Source organism: Delphinus delphis, chromosome 3, assembly GCF_949987515.2.
Source record: "Delphinus delphis chromosome 3, mDelDel1.2, whole genome shotgun sequence".
Lineage (NCBI taxonomy): Eukaryota > Metazoa > Chordata > Mammalia > Artiodactyla > Delphinidae > Delphinus > Delphinus delphis.
In genome coordinates, this window is record NC_082685.1 from 134,637,634 (window position 1) to 134,653,503 (window position 15,870).

General features: G+C 36.9%; 1 protein-coding gene across 2 annotated transcripts in view; it reads right to left on the reverse strand.

Annotated features, from left to right (window-relative positions):
• The window catches only part of PARP8 (poly(ADP-ribose) polymerase family member 8), a 178,133-nt gene that overhangs the window by 8,465 nt on the left and 153,798 nt on the right, over positions 1-15,870 (reverse strand). For both annotated transcript variants that reach the window (XM_069540613.1, XM_060009513.2), the window contains 9 exons: positions 14,536-14,601; positions 11,618-11,685; positions 9,787-9,835; positions 8,561-8,673; positions 8,251-8,323; positions 6,605-6,674; positions 3,955-4,028; positions 2,755-2,824; positions 1,803-1,887 (listed from right to left, as the gene is read on the reverse strand). In XM_069540613.1, coding sequence (XP_069396714.1) covers positions 1,803-1,887; positions 2,755-2,824; positions 3,955-4,028; positions 6,605-6,674; positions 8,251-8,323; positions 8,561-8,673; positions 9,787-9,835; positions 11,618-11,685; positions 14,536-14,601 — 668 coding nt within the window. The remainder of the gene's footprint in view (positions 1-1,802; positions 1,888-2,754; positions 2,825-3,954; positions 4,029-6,604; positions 6,675-8,250; positions 8,324-8,560; positions 8,674-9,786; positions 9,836-11,617; positions 11,686-14,535; positions 14,602-15,870) is intronic.

Here is a 15,870-nt window from a genome sequence, read left to right on the forward strand (position 1 = left end):
TCACACAATGAAATAACTTTGTGATTGGAGGTGTCTTTTGGAAGGCCGACCTTCTAACAATGGATAAGAGTCAAGATGAGCAAGAAAGAAGAAGGGAAAAAATATTCAATGAGTGCCTTTCAGTGGAGACCTGCACTGTGCTATACCTTAATCTGAATCATAACCTTAAAAAGCAGACAGCTATCCTGGGAGCCTCCAGAGCCATGGCTGTACACTTCTCTACCTTGCCTTCTGCCCCAGGAGGGTGACTTCTATGGACTTGGTCAATATGCTCCCTTGCCCTCTAGTTTCTGGTAGAGTTTGGCCAATGCGGAGGGCGAGGTCAAGGTTTTGCTTGGTTCCAGCCCCACAAGGTCACCTTGGGCTGCCTAGTCCCTGAACTGAAGGCCATGACTCCTGTCAAAGCTGATGAACTAGAAATGGCTCTCCTACCAGGTTCTGATAACTGCTTCCTATTCTTATCTTTTTGGACCTGAGGATGTATAATAGCTCTGGTGCTACTAGCTCCAGGTTACTGTCCTAGACCTATGATTTCCCTATAATCACACTTTTGTAAGTGATCTAACTGTGAATGATAGAAATTATCTCGTTCCTTAAGGGCCAGTGGTTTCCTGTTGGGATTCTAACTGATACCGGTATATTGTTCTACTGTAATCTATTGATGATGTTATATTGCGTCTACTGAGGAAGCTTAGAGAGGTTATGCAGCTTGGCCAATGTCACCTCACTAATAACTGGTGAGCCTAGACACAAACTGTCTGATCAAAAGCAGCAGGGTTCTTTTTACTATACTCATTGCTGTCTTGCCACTAAGAATGAAATCTATAGGTATGTATATGTCTCATACTATGTAATCTATATATTAATATGTAACATAAACACAAAAGATAGATAAATACATAATATATAAATCTGGATCATAAGAAAATCACACTTTTCAGACCAACCAAAAGAAAACCAGGCAGTTCATCAAATTTTCATTGTGAACCGTCAGTCAATAAGCTAACAGATCAAATGCTGCAGATGTAGCCTGCTCCAGCTATGCTATGTATTGAAGTAATCATGATACAGTCATTTTGACATGGCTTATAAAACAAGTCAGTGCATTTTTCCAGCTTCTTTTTAGAAAGTTACATAAACGTACAAAATAGATATACTCAACTCTTCCTTGAGGTCCTTTCTGTGACAGGACCGTGGATGAGGAAGGCTCAGGCATGGGAAAAAGTTGAGAGTTAAGCAAGGTGGGTAAAAATCAGACAGATCTACTACACTCATTTACTTAGGGAAGAAAAATACCACTCTTGTATTTTGATGCAGCTCTTATGCTATAGCTGTGTCAAAAAACCCACATTAACATGCCCGGCATTGCCAGCCTATATCATATGGAATGCAGATCAACTTTTTATAGGAAGAAGACTTTCTCATTGTTTTCCTCATTCCCAGGTCTAATATTTTTTTAAATCTATAGATAATATATGTGTATATTTATGTGTGTGTATATATCTATCTAGATACATATAAGATCTGTACATATGTATATATACACTTATATACACAGGTATACATACATACACACAGATAGTGGTTAAAGAGACCATGTTTTTCTTCAATTCTTCTAAGTTAATAGCATTTAAACACCCCCGTTTTTCACAGCTTAGTAAAATAAAACAAAAACATTGAGTTGATGAGAAAATACGTGTCTGCTATATTTTGGCAGCTAAAGTGACCTAAGAATAATGTAGTCACTACTACCTCACTTATGGAGAAGACAGTAACATAGGATTTTAAGTTTTTACACTTACACAAAAAAGAACCGTGTGCAGACATGATCAGTATTTGGGACGACCCATATCTCTCCATGTTTGTGCAGGTCAGGTGAGGTGATCACTGTAAATGGAAGAGAAAATTAAAGAACTATTTATTCTAAGTTACTGTATCCCTTCTCTTAGAAATCTAAAAGCAAAAATGCATGCACAAATTAACATATGGAAAATGTTTCTTTCACCTTATGAAGCTATCAAGAAATGTAAATAAAAACAGTGACATGCCAAGTAACAATTTTATGTCTGGAACACGATTAGCATAACAATAGGAAGGAAATCACTTTTGTGTTATGGTGGCAAATAGGTCCTGACTTGGGAACTATGTGGAAAGCAACTTAGCGTCCTCTATAACCATCAAACGTTGAAAAACTTGAAAGACAGTAAACAGTGGCTACCGAAACTCCCAACACAAGAAGAAAAAAAAATGAACTTTTAGCCAAAGTCAGATTTTAAAGCAAGAACAAAGGAAAGTATATGATCTTGCAAATCGCCTGTCAATTTTCTGTCCTAAGTTCAGAATCGAAGAATAATTTCAGTGTAGGAATGAGAAAGGCCTACTGGGTTATCTACTCAGCACTTGGTTCATCTTTCAGATTTTTTATGGTATTATACATTCAGAAACCAACATAAAGAGGAAGGGGTATATTAACAAAAGAGAAAAGCAATACTTGATCAGAAAGAGATAATTACCATTCTGAAATATCTGCCAAGAATAAAATATAGCACTAGTTGAATTCTTGCCAATTCTGCTTTTTGGTTTTAACCTTTATGATCTCTGTTGTAAGTATTTTCCATTTGTGCCCTTAGAGATGGTCATAAGGAATAAAGCTTTCACTAGTCCATTGTGAGCATTCTGTAAACACACTTAAACTTTTAAATACAGATAAGAGAGAGAATTAACGCTATGAGAATTGTAAAACTTTCAACTTACCTTCACATAAGGCTATGCATTTTAAGTTACGGCTTTGCAGGAACTGGGATTGCTGTCCTTTTTTCTGTGACTAAAGTCCAAAAGAATTTAAAAATTAGAGTAAAAATGGGACAGTCATTCAAGTGAAAAAAAAGAATCATCATTAAAAAGTAATAGTCACTAAGATAGTTCCAGAGGTTTAAAAAAGGTCTATCTCGACCAGCAGCACAATCCTTGAATTCTCTCTTAATGTCAATCTATATTTGTTATATCACTTAATTTCTGTACATAATCATAATTAAATTACTCTCAAAAATAAGCAAATTAAAAAATACTAAATTAAAGTTCAATAGCCTCACAACATAGAATTAGAACTCAAATTTATTTTTACCAGAAGCCTAGCATCTCTATTTAGAGGGAAACAAAATTAAAGTTGCATAATCTTTTCAAACATTAAAATGAATTATTCTAGATCATCTAACTACCCAAAACAAACCCATATTTATAGCATCATTAAGCCACAGAGGTTTCAGAAACATTTCATGTAGAAAATCTGGGGGTTTGTTTTTGTTTTCAGACACTAGACTAGCTATATACTCTTTTAAAAATAATCTAAAGTCACATTATTCATCAGATGGATTTTAATTTGTCCAGAATGCTTGTTTTCTCTGAAACAACAAGGGATCTGTGTTTGCCCTTCTCTGTGCCTGGAGTGTTCTTTCTCCCAGAGAGCCATATGGCTCGTGCACCCACCACCTATAGGTCTTTACTCAAATAGAACCTTCTCAGAGCATGCTTTCCTGATCACCCCATTTAAAATTCATTCGAGTTCCATCTTGCATCCCACAGCATTCAACATCCCTTTCCCCTGATTTTTCTCTGTAAGATTTACCACCATCTAGCATTCTTTCTGTCTAAATATATATTTAGTTTATTTATATCCACTCAGTAGAACACAGGCACCAAGAGGATTTGTCTATCGCTGATGATCACTGTAGCCCAGTATCTTGGAGATGTCCAGCACTCTTGTAGAAGCTCAATACATACTTATTGAATATTTATCGAATAAAGGCATTTTAGGGTGAGTTTCATTCCTGCAGGAGTAACGACCACTTAAAATAATTCTGCAGATTTAAAAAGCCTGAGTATTTATCGAAGTCCTGCCAGCTAAGGGAGCTAGAGTTCACTCGTCAGAGGCAGTCACCCGATTAGCTACAACACCTGTGATGCGTTGCTGTTTTTACTGCTTGAAGCTGGCTCATCCTTGGCTGACACCTTCTGCTTCTTGTTCATCCCTAAAAACATCAGCAAGATAATAATTTAGGGACAAAGCCGTATGATGCAGCTCAAAATACAATCCATCTACACTGCAAAGTTCCACTTTAGGCAAAAGGTTTGACAGCATCAGGCCACAGACCATCACAAAGGGCTCCTGAAGGAGCAGCTGCTGTGCCCTGAGCAAGCAGGGTGGAAAGCTGGTGGGTTCTGGAAATCCTGGTCAAGTTACAAAGTAGAAAATACACTTTGTTTTTCTTTGCATTGAAAAGAAGGCTAGGACCTTCCCTTGCATAAAATTGATATAATCAGAAAATTCTTAAAACTTGATTTTAAAAGGCATTTAGGACCTAAATTTTATTCTTACCATCTGGTGACTAGAAGAAGATAAGGGGTGGAAAATATAAACGATTTCAGAAAAATATATTTATACTGCAACTTAACTTCATGCTCAATTCCTGTAGAATTTACTATTCCTCCTAATAAAGGAAAACTATTTAAGTCCTTGTGTCTATGATACTCACAAGTCTTACCTTAACCTGTTAATGCCATGGTTTTTTACTGTGAAATATTTCAGACAAAACAGAATTAAAATCCCTGTCTGTTTTAGAATAGGTAGATTTGTAGCTATAGTGTATTTAAAAATGCTCATCTACTATCCTGAAGTTGAGAAGCCCATTTGTTTGCTGCTGTTTCAATAAAAGGCTTAATGAAAATGGGGCAAAGCCTATGGACCAAACTGCAAATGGTGTGGATGCAGGCACTTCCCAAGGCAGACATTCCCGCAAAGGGGCAGAAGTGGGTGTGGTCAAGCTGAGGAACAGGCGAAGCTATTAGTGCAGAAAGACGGTTCTGCTCTCTAACTCCTAGACCTGAAGCCCTCCAAACCAAGTATGAAGCTACTTCAATGTACTGTAGAGGTTCTTCCTTTTATTTTTCAGATCAAGGACACTGAAAGAATTGGATGGAAGCTATCTACCCTCTTTCCAGACAAACATTCACACAGACCAATTTCACATTCATCTGAATCCCTCAAAAACCTTTCCATGAACCCATCTAAGGAGTCAGTACACTCGTATAAGAAGCAGAAAATCACAGGACTCGATGATGTGTTGTGTTGTCCTTATCTATGCTGAGATTGTATTTATTTATTAAAAATGGTTTGATATTACTTTTTTACTGTGTTCTGTTTTAAAAAGATTTAGAGTCTGATTTAAGCTGATTCTGATCATCTTTCCCACTGAACTACATGATTTTATTTCCTATACTATCTTACTCTTCTGATATTTATTTTCCTAGTTTTATTTTGGCATATTGTATTTTCAAAGATCACTGCAACAATAGCTCTCAACAGTATGTCTTTCTACAATGCGACTGTGCCACTCTTTCATCAGGAGATGGAGTCTAATTCCCTAGCCCCTGGATATGGGGGGGCTTGTGACTGCTTTGTCCAATACTGTACATGGGAAGTGGCGCCACGTGAGTTTTGAGGCTGGGTCAGAAGAGGCATACAGAGCCCACCTGGTCCTCTTAGGACATGTGCTCTGGGAAAGGTCGAGGTGGAACACTGAGAAACCACTTGCTGTGGCTGAAAGAGTGTGAACTTGGGCAAAAGAATCAGACAGGTAAGCCTGCTCAACGTTCTCCTAGTTATTAGATCTCTCTAAGTCTCCTTTTCTATAATATATGGATCTGAAGACTTACCATCCAGGCACCATGTGAACAACATCTCCTGAAGTTGTTTAATGGAATCATGTAACCCCACACAACACAAGCACATAAGCAAAACCAACTATCTATGCAGGTATACGAATATAAAAGCCTTTAAGTCTAAAGGGGAACTCACCAAACCCTGAGGCTGTTAGGAGGAAAATGTTTCATTTGTTATTTTATACAATTCTGTGTAGTTTCGATTTCTTTACAATGGGCATAATTAGTTTATATTTAAACAGAATAAGTTTCTGTTCTGAGAAAAAAAAAATCACACAGATCATTGTGAAATATTCCAAAAATTTTTAAAGTACAAAGAAAAAATCACTCTGAATTTTACTACCTCAGGATTACGAACGCTAACAATTTGGTAGTCGTTCTTTCCATATTTTGAATTTATGAGGCTCCTCCTCGGCACATGGTTTCAGTTTATTCCAATATATTTTTCTCAAACAATCTCACTAAAATATTAACAAGAAGTTGTCCATAAGTAGGATGGTTCTGAGGCTGTTTTTCTAATCCTAAGTTTTCCATACTGCTTAAAACTTCTTCAATATAATGTGTAAACATTTTTCAGTGCTCTACATAATATTTTGTACGTGCTATATTTTCAATGTTTACTGTAGACGGAATAAATGTAGAAACTATTGAGACAAAATTAAAATTAATTTTGAAACTGACAAAACATATGCTCCATCTTATATGCTAGGGGAAGTATTATAAATTCATCTTGACACGTGAGCTTTGTTTTCATTTCTGACATTTATCAAATGAATTTAATACAAATACATCAAATAAGCTTCATTCACTCGATAAAAAAGTGTGCCTAGAATATACAACAACAAAAACTTAATATATTTGAGGTTGAAATGAAATACAAGCTTACCTGAGTAACCAAATGATATGCTTGACATTGGACTAAGATAGATTCCACTTCCATACATTGCACCGTGGAGCTAGAATGAGAGGAGGTGGGAAAGGAAACAGTCAGTTTATGGTTTCAAATGTTAATATTTCACAAAAGAAGACCATTGGTCTTATGCTGGAACATTAGCTCTTAATAAAATGATAAAGCTCTGATTTCAAGGTCTAATTTGAAAAGAGTACTAATATTCTTGTTCTTAAAATTCAGAGTGCATTGATATATGGAAAATGACAGCCAGAAAAAATCCTTAGTAAAGAGTTTCCACCCAGCTGATGACAAAGAGTCACTTAGTATCAAGTACTGGAGTAGGCTTTTTTTTTTTTAATTAATTTATTTATTTTTGGCTGCATTGGGTCTTCGTTGCTGTGCGCGGCTTTCTCTAGTTGTGGCGAGCAGGGGCTACTCCTCGTTGCAGTGCGCGGGCTTCTCATTGCGGTGGCTTCTCTTGTTGCGGAGCACGGGCTCTAGGCATGCGGGCTCAGTAGTTGTGGCTCACAGGCTTGGTTGCTCTGCAGCATGTGGGATCTTTCCTGGACCAGTGATGGAACCTGTCTCCTGCATTGGCAGGCGTTTTCTTAACCACTGTGCCACCAGGGAAGCCCTGGAGTAGGCTTTTATGTTAATGACTCTAAAATACTGAAAGTAAACGTGGCTGAAACACATGTGACAGAAGGTTGATCAGGACTCATCTGCTACTATATCAACAAAATATCTTAGATTTTCATTATACGGCACTGTCATCCCATTCCTTACTTCCTCTAAATTTTTCAAGTTACGGAGAGTTTCATTAACTGAAACTCTTCGACCAGTCTACTACTCAGAACAATTAAAACTGTCTCTTATTATCTCCATGCCCTAGGGCCCTCATACCGTATTTAGTATGCACCAAATATTAATTCAATAAATACGTATTTATGGACATTTATATTTATGAACATTTATATTTATATTAAATGTGTATTTATGAACATTTATATTTAGTTGTGTCATCCCAATTGTCATCAGAATATGAGATCTCGCACAGGTGACCGGGTTGAGGATTTCATCTCCTGACCTCCTTACATCATCAGATGAAAATCAGCTGAATGAGAGTGAGGTGGGATGCTGGAGATGAAGGGCGTAAATAAAGATGAAGACCACACCCACAGTATCCTGCCCATGTGGTGCCCTGCAGGCTGAAAAGCGGGTAGCCGATGGCTCTTTGGTGTCCAATCTCCATTTTGCTTATTCTTAGCCCTACCTTTTCTTCTGTTAAAGTATTCACACTGAGGTTGTGCTCAAAATACTTGAGTTGGAGTAGCAGAGAGAATTTGTGTAAGGTTTTACCTCTTTTGTGGTAATTTTTTTCTATTAAGTTTAAAGTGGTTTCACTATTTTCTCATAGGGGAACTCAGTTTTCTTTTTCTTTTCATCCCTATGTTGTGTATCGATCAATTCTGCTTGACTTATTTTGTGAAAATTACGTATGCCTATTAGAAAAATCCACGTAATTTTTTAAAGCATACACGCATCCCCTTTTGCAAGTGAAAACACCACCAGGACGGACTGCTTACTGAACTCCAATACTGAAGAATAATGAGTCTTGTTAAAGCATGCAGAAAATTTACCTGCAGTCGTGTATTAGAAGCAACAACCAGACCATTTCTCAGGATGGAGTGCCAGTTTTCAATGTGCGAGCCACTAAAACACAGGGGAGGGGAAGGAAAAAGCAAAATCAAAAATCAACGACCTTTTTATGGGGGTCTCAATATAACAAGTCATGGTGCCTTCTCAGAGTTCTGGGTTTCCTAATCAAGTATCGTGTAGTGAACTGTCCAGTGCTAACAGCCGACTACTAAAAGAAGATGACTTCCTCCCTACACATTTCTGGAAGACTAAGTGGGTGACACACACCCCTAAACATTAAGCCATACTCACTGAAATGCAAAGGTGCTTCCGAAGAGTTTTTTAGCAGCTCTAAAATTGGATTCTTTGGCTGGTGGACTGCTGAGAAGAAGGAATTGATGGGGAGTGTGCATGAACTTCAGTTGCTGCCATTTAAAATAAGGATGCAGGAAAACATGTCAAATTTAACATACAATCAGGCTGATGACAATTTCAAACTTTACTGGTTTAAGAATTATCTAGTTTCAAACCATAATAATTTAGATTAATAGGGCATTCATTTGACAAAAACCCTGCATAAATGATAAATCGCATGGAATTGCTGATTTGAAGGATAATTCTTTAGGCTAATGGAAAAGGAACAGGAGACAGACAATCCAAAGTCATTTATATTTAGCTTTGGAATATGCTATGTAATCACATTCAAGCAGATCTGCCTTCCTAATTACATTTCTTTTTGAGACTTTTATTATTGAATTCCCTAAGTATCCACCAGCTATTCAACTGGGGAAATATCTGAATTTGCTAAGCAGAAAAGTTAGTTCAAGATTTTAAAACTGCAAAAATTATCATCATCATGCTTTATTTACATATATTTGTAAAATTAGAAATTGCCTACATTCAAATTATAGTTTCCCACTTTGCTCATGGAAAAAATTGAAACAAAATCTTTTGAATCAGTCGCTTAACAAAATTTTCTAACTGCTGCCCTTTCACCTAAGAATATATGTACTTATACAGGAATCCAATATATAGGAATCTCATAGTTTAGAGATTCATAGATGGGTGAGCTGAGATTTTAGATACTGCTCCTAGGTGACGATCAGAACTGAAATCAGAGTCCATTAGCTTTTTCTTTATTTTGTAAGCATATTAGGCCGATAAGTAAGCTATCTGGAGGCAATATCTTCTCCAATATAGAAAAGTAAAGCTGTACCAACATTAAACTGACAATGATAAAAAAGCACATCACCTTTTTCTGGTCAATCTCTAGATAATGTCCTCTCTATCACATGTGGAATAACTAAATGATTTCACATTGACTCATTTACTTAAAAGTTCAGGGCAGCAGCCTGAAATTGATATCTTGGAGAAATTTAGAGCTGGGGCGCATGTGGTCATTTCTAACTGAAGAATTAGGCTTGGCCTGAGTTAACTTCCATTTCCTGGAGAGGCTGCCTAAAAATCACAGGGGTCAGTTCTCCCGACTAGTAAGTGTCCCTCACATTTCTGTATGTATATGTGAAAAAACAACTTACCCTGTTAACTGGCAGTTTCACAATATGTGACCTATTACTTGAAATAACCCTGAAATTAATTAAAATAAGTCATCAGTCACAAATATATGCCACATATATTTAAAGTGTTTTTCCCCTGTTGGCAAGTGATTAAAACTTATTTTTGCTGTGACATAAACTAAATTGAGTAACAATTTTACTTAATTACATCATTTTGCTTTGCTTCCTGAAACAATTTAAAGAGCTGATATAATAAACAAGATACTTAAACCTCCAAACACAGACGTAGCTCTTTAAAACTTAAGAGATATAATTTTTAATAACCACAACCTCAGATGTCAGCAAAGTGAACATGAATATGCTTTCAAATAATGGTAATCTAAATACAAAATTTAGAAGTTGATTCATACATCTGCTTCTCCCTACACTGTCTAACTAAGAATGAGTTTTTATGAAGATATTTTTCCTTTCTTTAAATATTTGAGGATATTTGTGCTGATACGATGGTTTATATACAAACTGTTGTTCACCCTATGTAGACAATGAAGTTGAAAAAAAATCAAAACCTCAGGTATCTGAAAGGACTAATTGTTTTATGCTTTGCAGTATAGAAAATAATAACTAAAAAAACTGTAAAACATGTTGGTAAATTTTCTCCTCCTTGAAGGAAGAGTGACTAACAAGCTGAAGGAAATGATCACAAATAATTAAAAGTGAACAATCAGGCTAACTTCAGGGAAAAAAAGAAAGAGATTAGATATTTGAAATTTTTACCTTCATTTTGAATATGACTTAATAGGAGAATTTTAAAAGTTAAAATAAAAACTATGTGTTATTTTACTCAATTCGTCAGAATTTTAAAGATAGATTATAAAACATACAAAGAAGAAAGACTTCTAAAACCTAACTCTTGTCACGGTTTTACTAGACTATATTAAATGTGTTTTGTAAGGTTCTGCCTAAGTGAAAGTTAAGTATTTAAGAGTCGTGAGGTGGCCTCTTCCTCCTTTGCCCATCTTTACATATTTTTTAAAAAACTTCCTGGCTGTAGCATGGAACAAGTACTCATTCAGACCAATTTCTTATAATCTTTACATTTGTATTACTGCCTGATAATCATGGTAAATTCCATAGTCTTTGAGTTGTCAGTGATATCAAAGAGACGCACCTAAAACCCCCATAGGTACGGTGAGTAGGTGAGTAGATACTCCTGTTTTCTTTTTGCAGATGAGAAACCAGAGGGCAAATTATTTGAAGTAAGTGTTGTAGAGCAAGGGGAGCTCTCAACCCACCCCTCAACTATAGCCTAACCCTTCTTTTCTAGGGTTAGCCTGGACTAATGCTGTGTGCCTTACCCGACTTTCTCTGAAACAGTGCCTCATCTGCAGTCATCAAACACAGAGTTTATCAAATTTACACTATCTTTGTTAAGGAAGTAAATTATGCAAAACACACATTATAGAGAGATTTTCAGTAAGTGTTTGAAACAGTTTTATCGCACAGAAAATTAGATGAAAATTAGTTTTATCACACTAGAAAATTAAATGAGCCAAAATGGCTTCACCATGTAATCTAACCAATCAAAATTTTTAAAATGATAGATAACAAACTGCTGTCGACTGCATCGTATATCCCTGCAGTGCATATGACAGCACTTTCTTCCCCTTGTGATGTCCAAATTTTAATTAAAGTGAGAGTCCTTAAGGACTCTTGGACTGTAAAATCCCCAGGCCTCACAGGCTTGTAGAACTGTAGCATTGCAGGTCTTGCAACATAGGCTTTTTTTTTTTTCCTTAAAGCAGGCAGTAGGAAGTGATGCTGTTTTCATTAAGAGGAAAACTAAATTTTATACCATTGCAGTAAGGGATGAGCAAGGGGGTCTTGTTTATCCATCTGCTTCTTGATTTCCAGATACGGTGCCTGAAAAAAAAGTCATTATACGTTTTGATTTTTCTTAAAAATTCTTTTCTCTTTTTCTTTTTTTGCAAAAGGAAAATCAGATTGAACAGGTATGCCTTATCCAGTTAAACGTGAAGACCTGTGGTTGTGACATGATAATGGCAACCATTACCCTAGTTGCTTCTCCCCAAGATGATATGAACTCTGACCTTCCATGCAGGACAAAGGACTTGCCGGAACGTTTTGATAAGAGGCTCAATGGAATTTTAGCCTGGCTTCCATGCACTAGGCTGGAAGTCCCTGGACCACTGCTGAGTCTTTGCTCAAGAAAACCCAATGTTGCTAAAACACAAAAGGTACCAACCCATACAGTTAACCTTTCAGTAATTCTCTTATCCCCCCTGAAATTTCCATTTCCCCAGAGCCCCCCCCTATTTTCACTTCTCTGTAGCCCCTTTTTGTTCCCTCTCTGTTTTCACTTTAAAAATCTCGGTCACCTTGCCTTACTCGGAGGTGATCTCAGCTCACACGGCAAGTTTCTCTCCCCTACTGCAGTACTTGAATAAATCTGTCTTGTCACCTTTATCAAGTGTCTGGTTTCTCTTTGACATTTTTAACATTTAACTAACATTAAAGCGAAACTTGTAATAGCTACTACTCAGGCTCATATCTGAGGGTACTGACTTCGGGTAGATCTTTACATGAGAAAATTGGACAAAATTTACATAAGACGATGACCCCTTCTTTTAAAAGTATTCACCCAGACAATTAACAATTAACAAATATTTAAAAGGAATTCACCCAGACAATTAACATTTTCCTAGAAAGAAAGGTAATCTGTCTGTGACAATTTAGGCCAGTATAATGTTATATTTATTTGGAGAAGTTTAAAGAATTTGACAGGATAAAACCTGACAGCATCCCTATGAAGTGTACACTGAGGGAGAAGCCAACATTACTATTTACCATCTTGGCAATGAAGAAACTGAGGCATCAAGCAATTAAGCAACTTGCTCAAGGTTGCAGGCCACGTCACTGATGAGCAAATTATACCACATGGGCCTCCAACTTCCCAAGCTGACACGCAATCATCTCCATTGCCTCCTATTAAAATAGCTTACACATGACCCAGAATAAAGGAAGCAATTCTTGGCACAGAGCTGATCCCAGAGTCAGGGTTTGTAGCTATTTTTAGATGCAAGAATGCTCTGGATCTACGGTATAGTATAAATATCCTATACCAAAGTCTTTGGTGACCAAAAATGTTTAATTGTATGTAAGGTACTGCAATAGGTTCTTTTTTCCCCCTAAGTGGAAATGCATTTATTGTTTTCTTTTCCTTATACAAATAATAAATGTTTGCTTGAAAAGGAATTCTGATAATGTAGAAAGGGCACAGAAAAACAGGTGGAAAGAATGACGGCTTTTAAGCAAATAATATAACTTGTGAATTAAAGGATCTCTTGTTTACCACTGTCTGACACATACCATTTGTTGAATGGATGAATGAGTATTTGACTTTATAAATAAATAACTATCAAAAGAACCAAGAATCAAATTTGGGAATGTGAAAATGTACTTTGGGCTTCCCTGGTGGTGCCGTGGTTAAGAATCTGCCTGCCAATGCAGGAAACATGGGTTCGAGCCCTGGTCCGGGAAGACCCCACATGCCGTGGAGCAACTAAGCCCGTGTGCCACAACTACTGAGCCTGCGCTCTACAGCCTGTGAGCCACAACTACTGAGCCTGCGAGTCACAACTACTGAAGCCCGTGCACCTAGAGCCCGTGCTCCACAACAAGAGAAGCCACCACAATGAGAAGCTTGTGCACCACAACCAAGAGTAGCCGCTGCTCGCCACAACTAGAGAAAAGCCCGCACACAGCAATGAAGACCCAATGCAGCCAAAAAATAAATAAATAAAATAAATAAATTTTAAGAAAGAATAAATCTTTTTAAAAAATGTACTTTGGATGCACATCTGCAAATGGAGTAGATGGGGTAGTGGGGGCGGGGGAGTGGCACAGAAGCTTTGTGGGCCCCAAGACTGGAGAAATCACTGTTCCCTCCCTCCCCAGAGAAAGGCAATGACTCAGAGTAATACTTACCATAAACTTGCAAAGGCCTCTAGAGGCAGTGCAAGCCTTGAAACCACCATATGCAAACTCAACCCATAATGTGTGGTATTGTCAATTAGATTGTTAATTTCTACTTATAATGATGAGCTTCAAACCTTTCTCCAAGTGTTTGGCAGTAGAAAGGCCTCAATAATTCAATAAGATGTGCTTTTCCAAGTGCTGGACTCCTGCCCAGGGATATATTGGACTTTCATAATAAACCCTGATCCTTGCTCATCAAACTCTTCCACCAAAACCTCCCTAATGGTCAAAAATATAAACTCATGCTCTCAAGGAGTCTGGTGTCTTCCAAAGTTCTTTTGAGATTCTGTGTTACATCTAAACTATTTACGTGTAATTTACATTTGACAGAAAATTAGTTTTGATTTTAACATTAAAATGTTTTGAAAGTACTACCATTAATTAAAATTGGCAGTCGAGGAAGATGGTACCAGATTTAACTTTTACCTTAAGATATTCCAACAAATTCTTGTCTGAGTTTGAGAGCCGAGCATTCAGATTATGATTATGCAATTACCCTCCAAAGTCACAGTGGTAGCATGTCAAAACACTGATGTAATTTAATTAAGACATCCTAGTACAAAACAATTTTCATTTTTTTATGATTTTAATTATACTCTCATATAATAGAAAAGTCTACATTTCACCACATGGCCAGTACTCTCAGATATTTTAAAAATATAATTTCACTCAAGCAAAACTGAACTGTACAAGACCACAAGATGATAAACTTACTTGTGTCATTTCTCTAATAGAAGTTATGCTGTCCAATGCTTTCATTACTCGATCATAGTTCTTCTTCTGTTTGAATGGGGGAAAAAATAGTATTCACCATAAGCCTTTGCAAGTCTGCACGTTACTTGAGAGACATATTATTTCTGTACCTGAATTTTCCATCAGGGTTAATTTGAAAGCAATGACTGTGTTGTGTACACAAAAGGGAAGACTTTGGGCTTCCCTGGTGGCACAGTGGTTGAGAGTCCGCCTGCCGATGCAGGGGACACGGGTTCGTGCCCCGGTCCGGGAAGATCCCACATGCCGCGGAGCGGCTGGGGCCGTGAGCCATGGCCGCTGAGCCTGTGCGTCCGGAGCCTGTGCTCCGCAACGGGAGAGGCCACAGCAGTGAGAGGCCCACGTACCACAAAAAAAAAAAAAAAAAAAAAAAAAAAAAGGGAAGACTTTAATAAGATGGCTCAAGGACATAGGATTTATAACTGAGTCAGAGGGAAGAAAAAAGAAAATAATGTCAGTTTTAGTGTAAATACATAAAATGATGTTCAGCTTACAGGGGAAAAGCTATAAATACACAAAAGATATCAGGCTCCTGATTCTTGTTGTCACCACTAAAAAATTAAGCCATGATGAATAAAGTAAGCACAGAATCCTTCTAAAACACAAAAATCCACTTTAAATCTTACAGTTTCATTTTGCTTTTAGTTCCTTTTGATTGGAAGATTGTTACCAAACAAGTATGATTAATAAGTGTGTAAATGACACCATATACTCAACTGATAATTCATTTTAAAGCACACTGAAAATATGTGCACTGTTGCCACTTATGAAGGAGGGAAAGTGTTTCCAAGAGAATTTTATATAGTCCTTGTTTCCATAAAATGATTTCAAGAGGAATAGTAATAGAAACTAAGGCAATTTGGGCTCTCATGTAATTTGAAAATCATGTTATTTCAGAAGAATTCTGCCAAACTTCCCTGAATATTTATAAAACTGTTTTCTCAAGAAATGTCAGTTGATCAACAATACGAAATAAACTTTCACTAACCTTCAGATAACTGGGGAGGGAGAGAGGGGAGGGCAAGAGAGGATGAACTAAAAGTACAAAAGAAAAGGGAAAATTTGTCCCTTAACCCATGATCCTTAAAATTAAAATGAGATTACATAAGTTAGAATCTCAAAAAATATATGATGAAATGAAAATAATCATATTGACCATTATAAACCAATTTATTATAGTTATTTACCTACCTTCCATGCAGATGGGATGTGTAAAGATCAGAATTTGAGGGGATTAAATGGGTCTAGTTTCATGAAGGCAAAGTTAGGAAAATGATT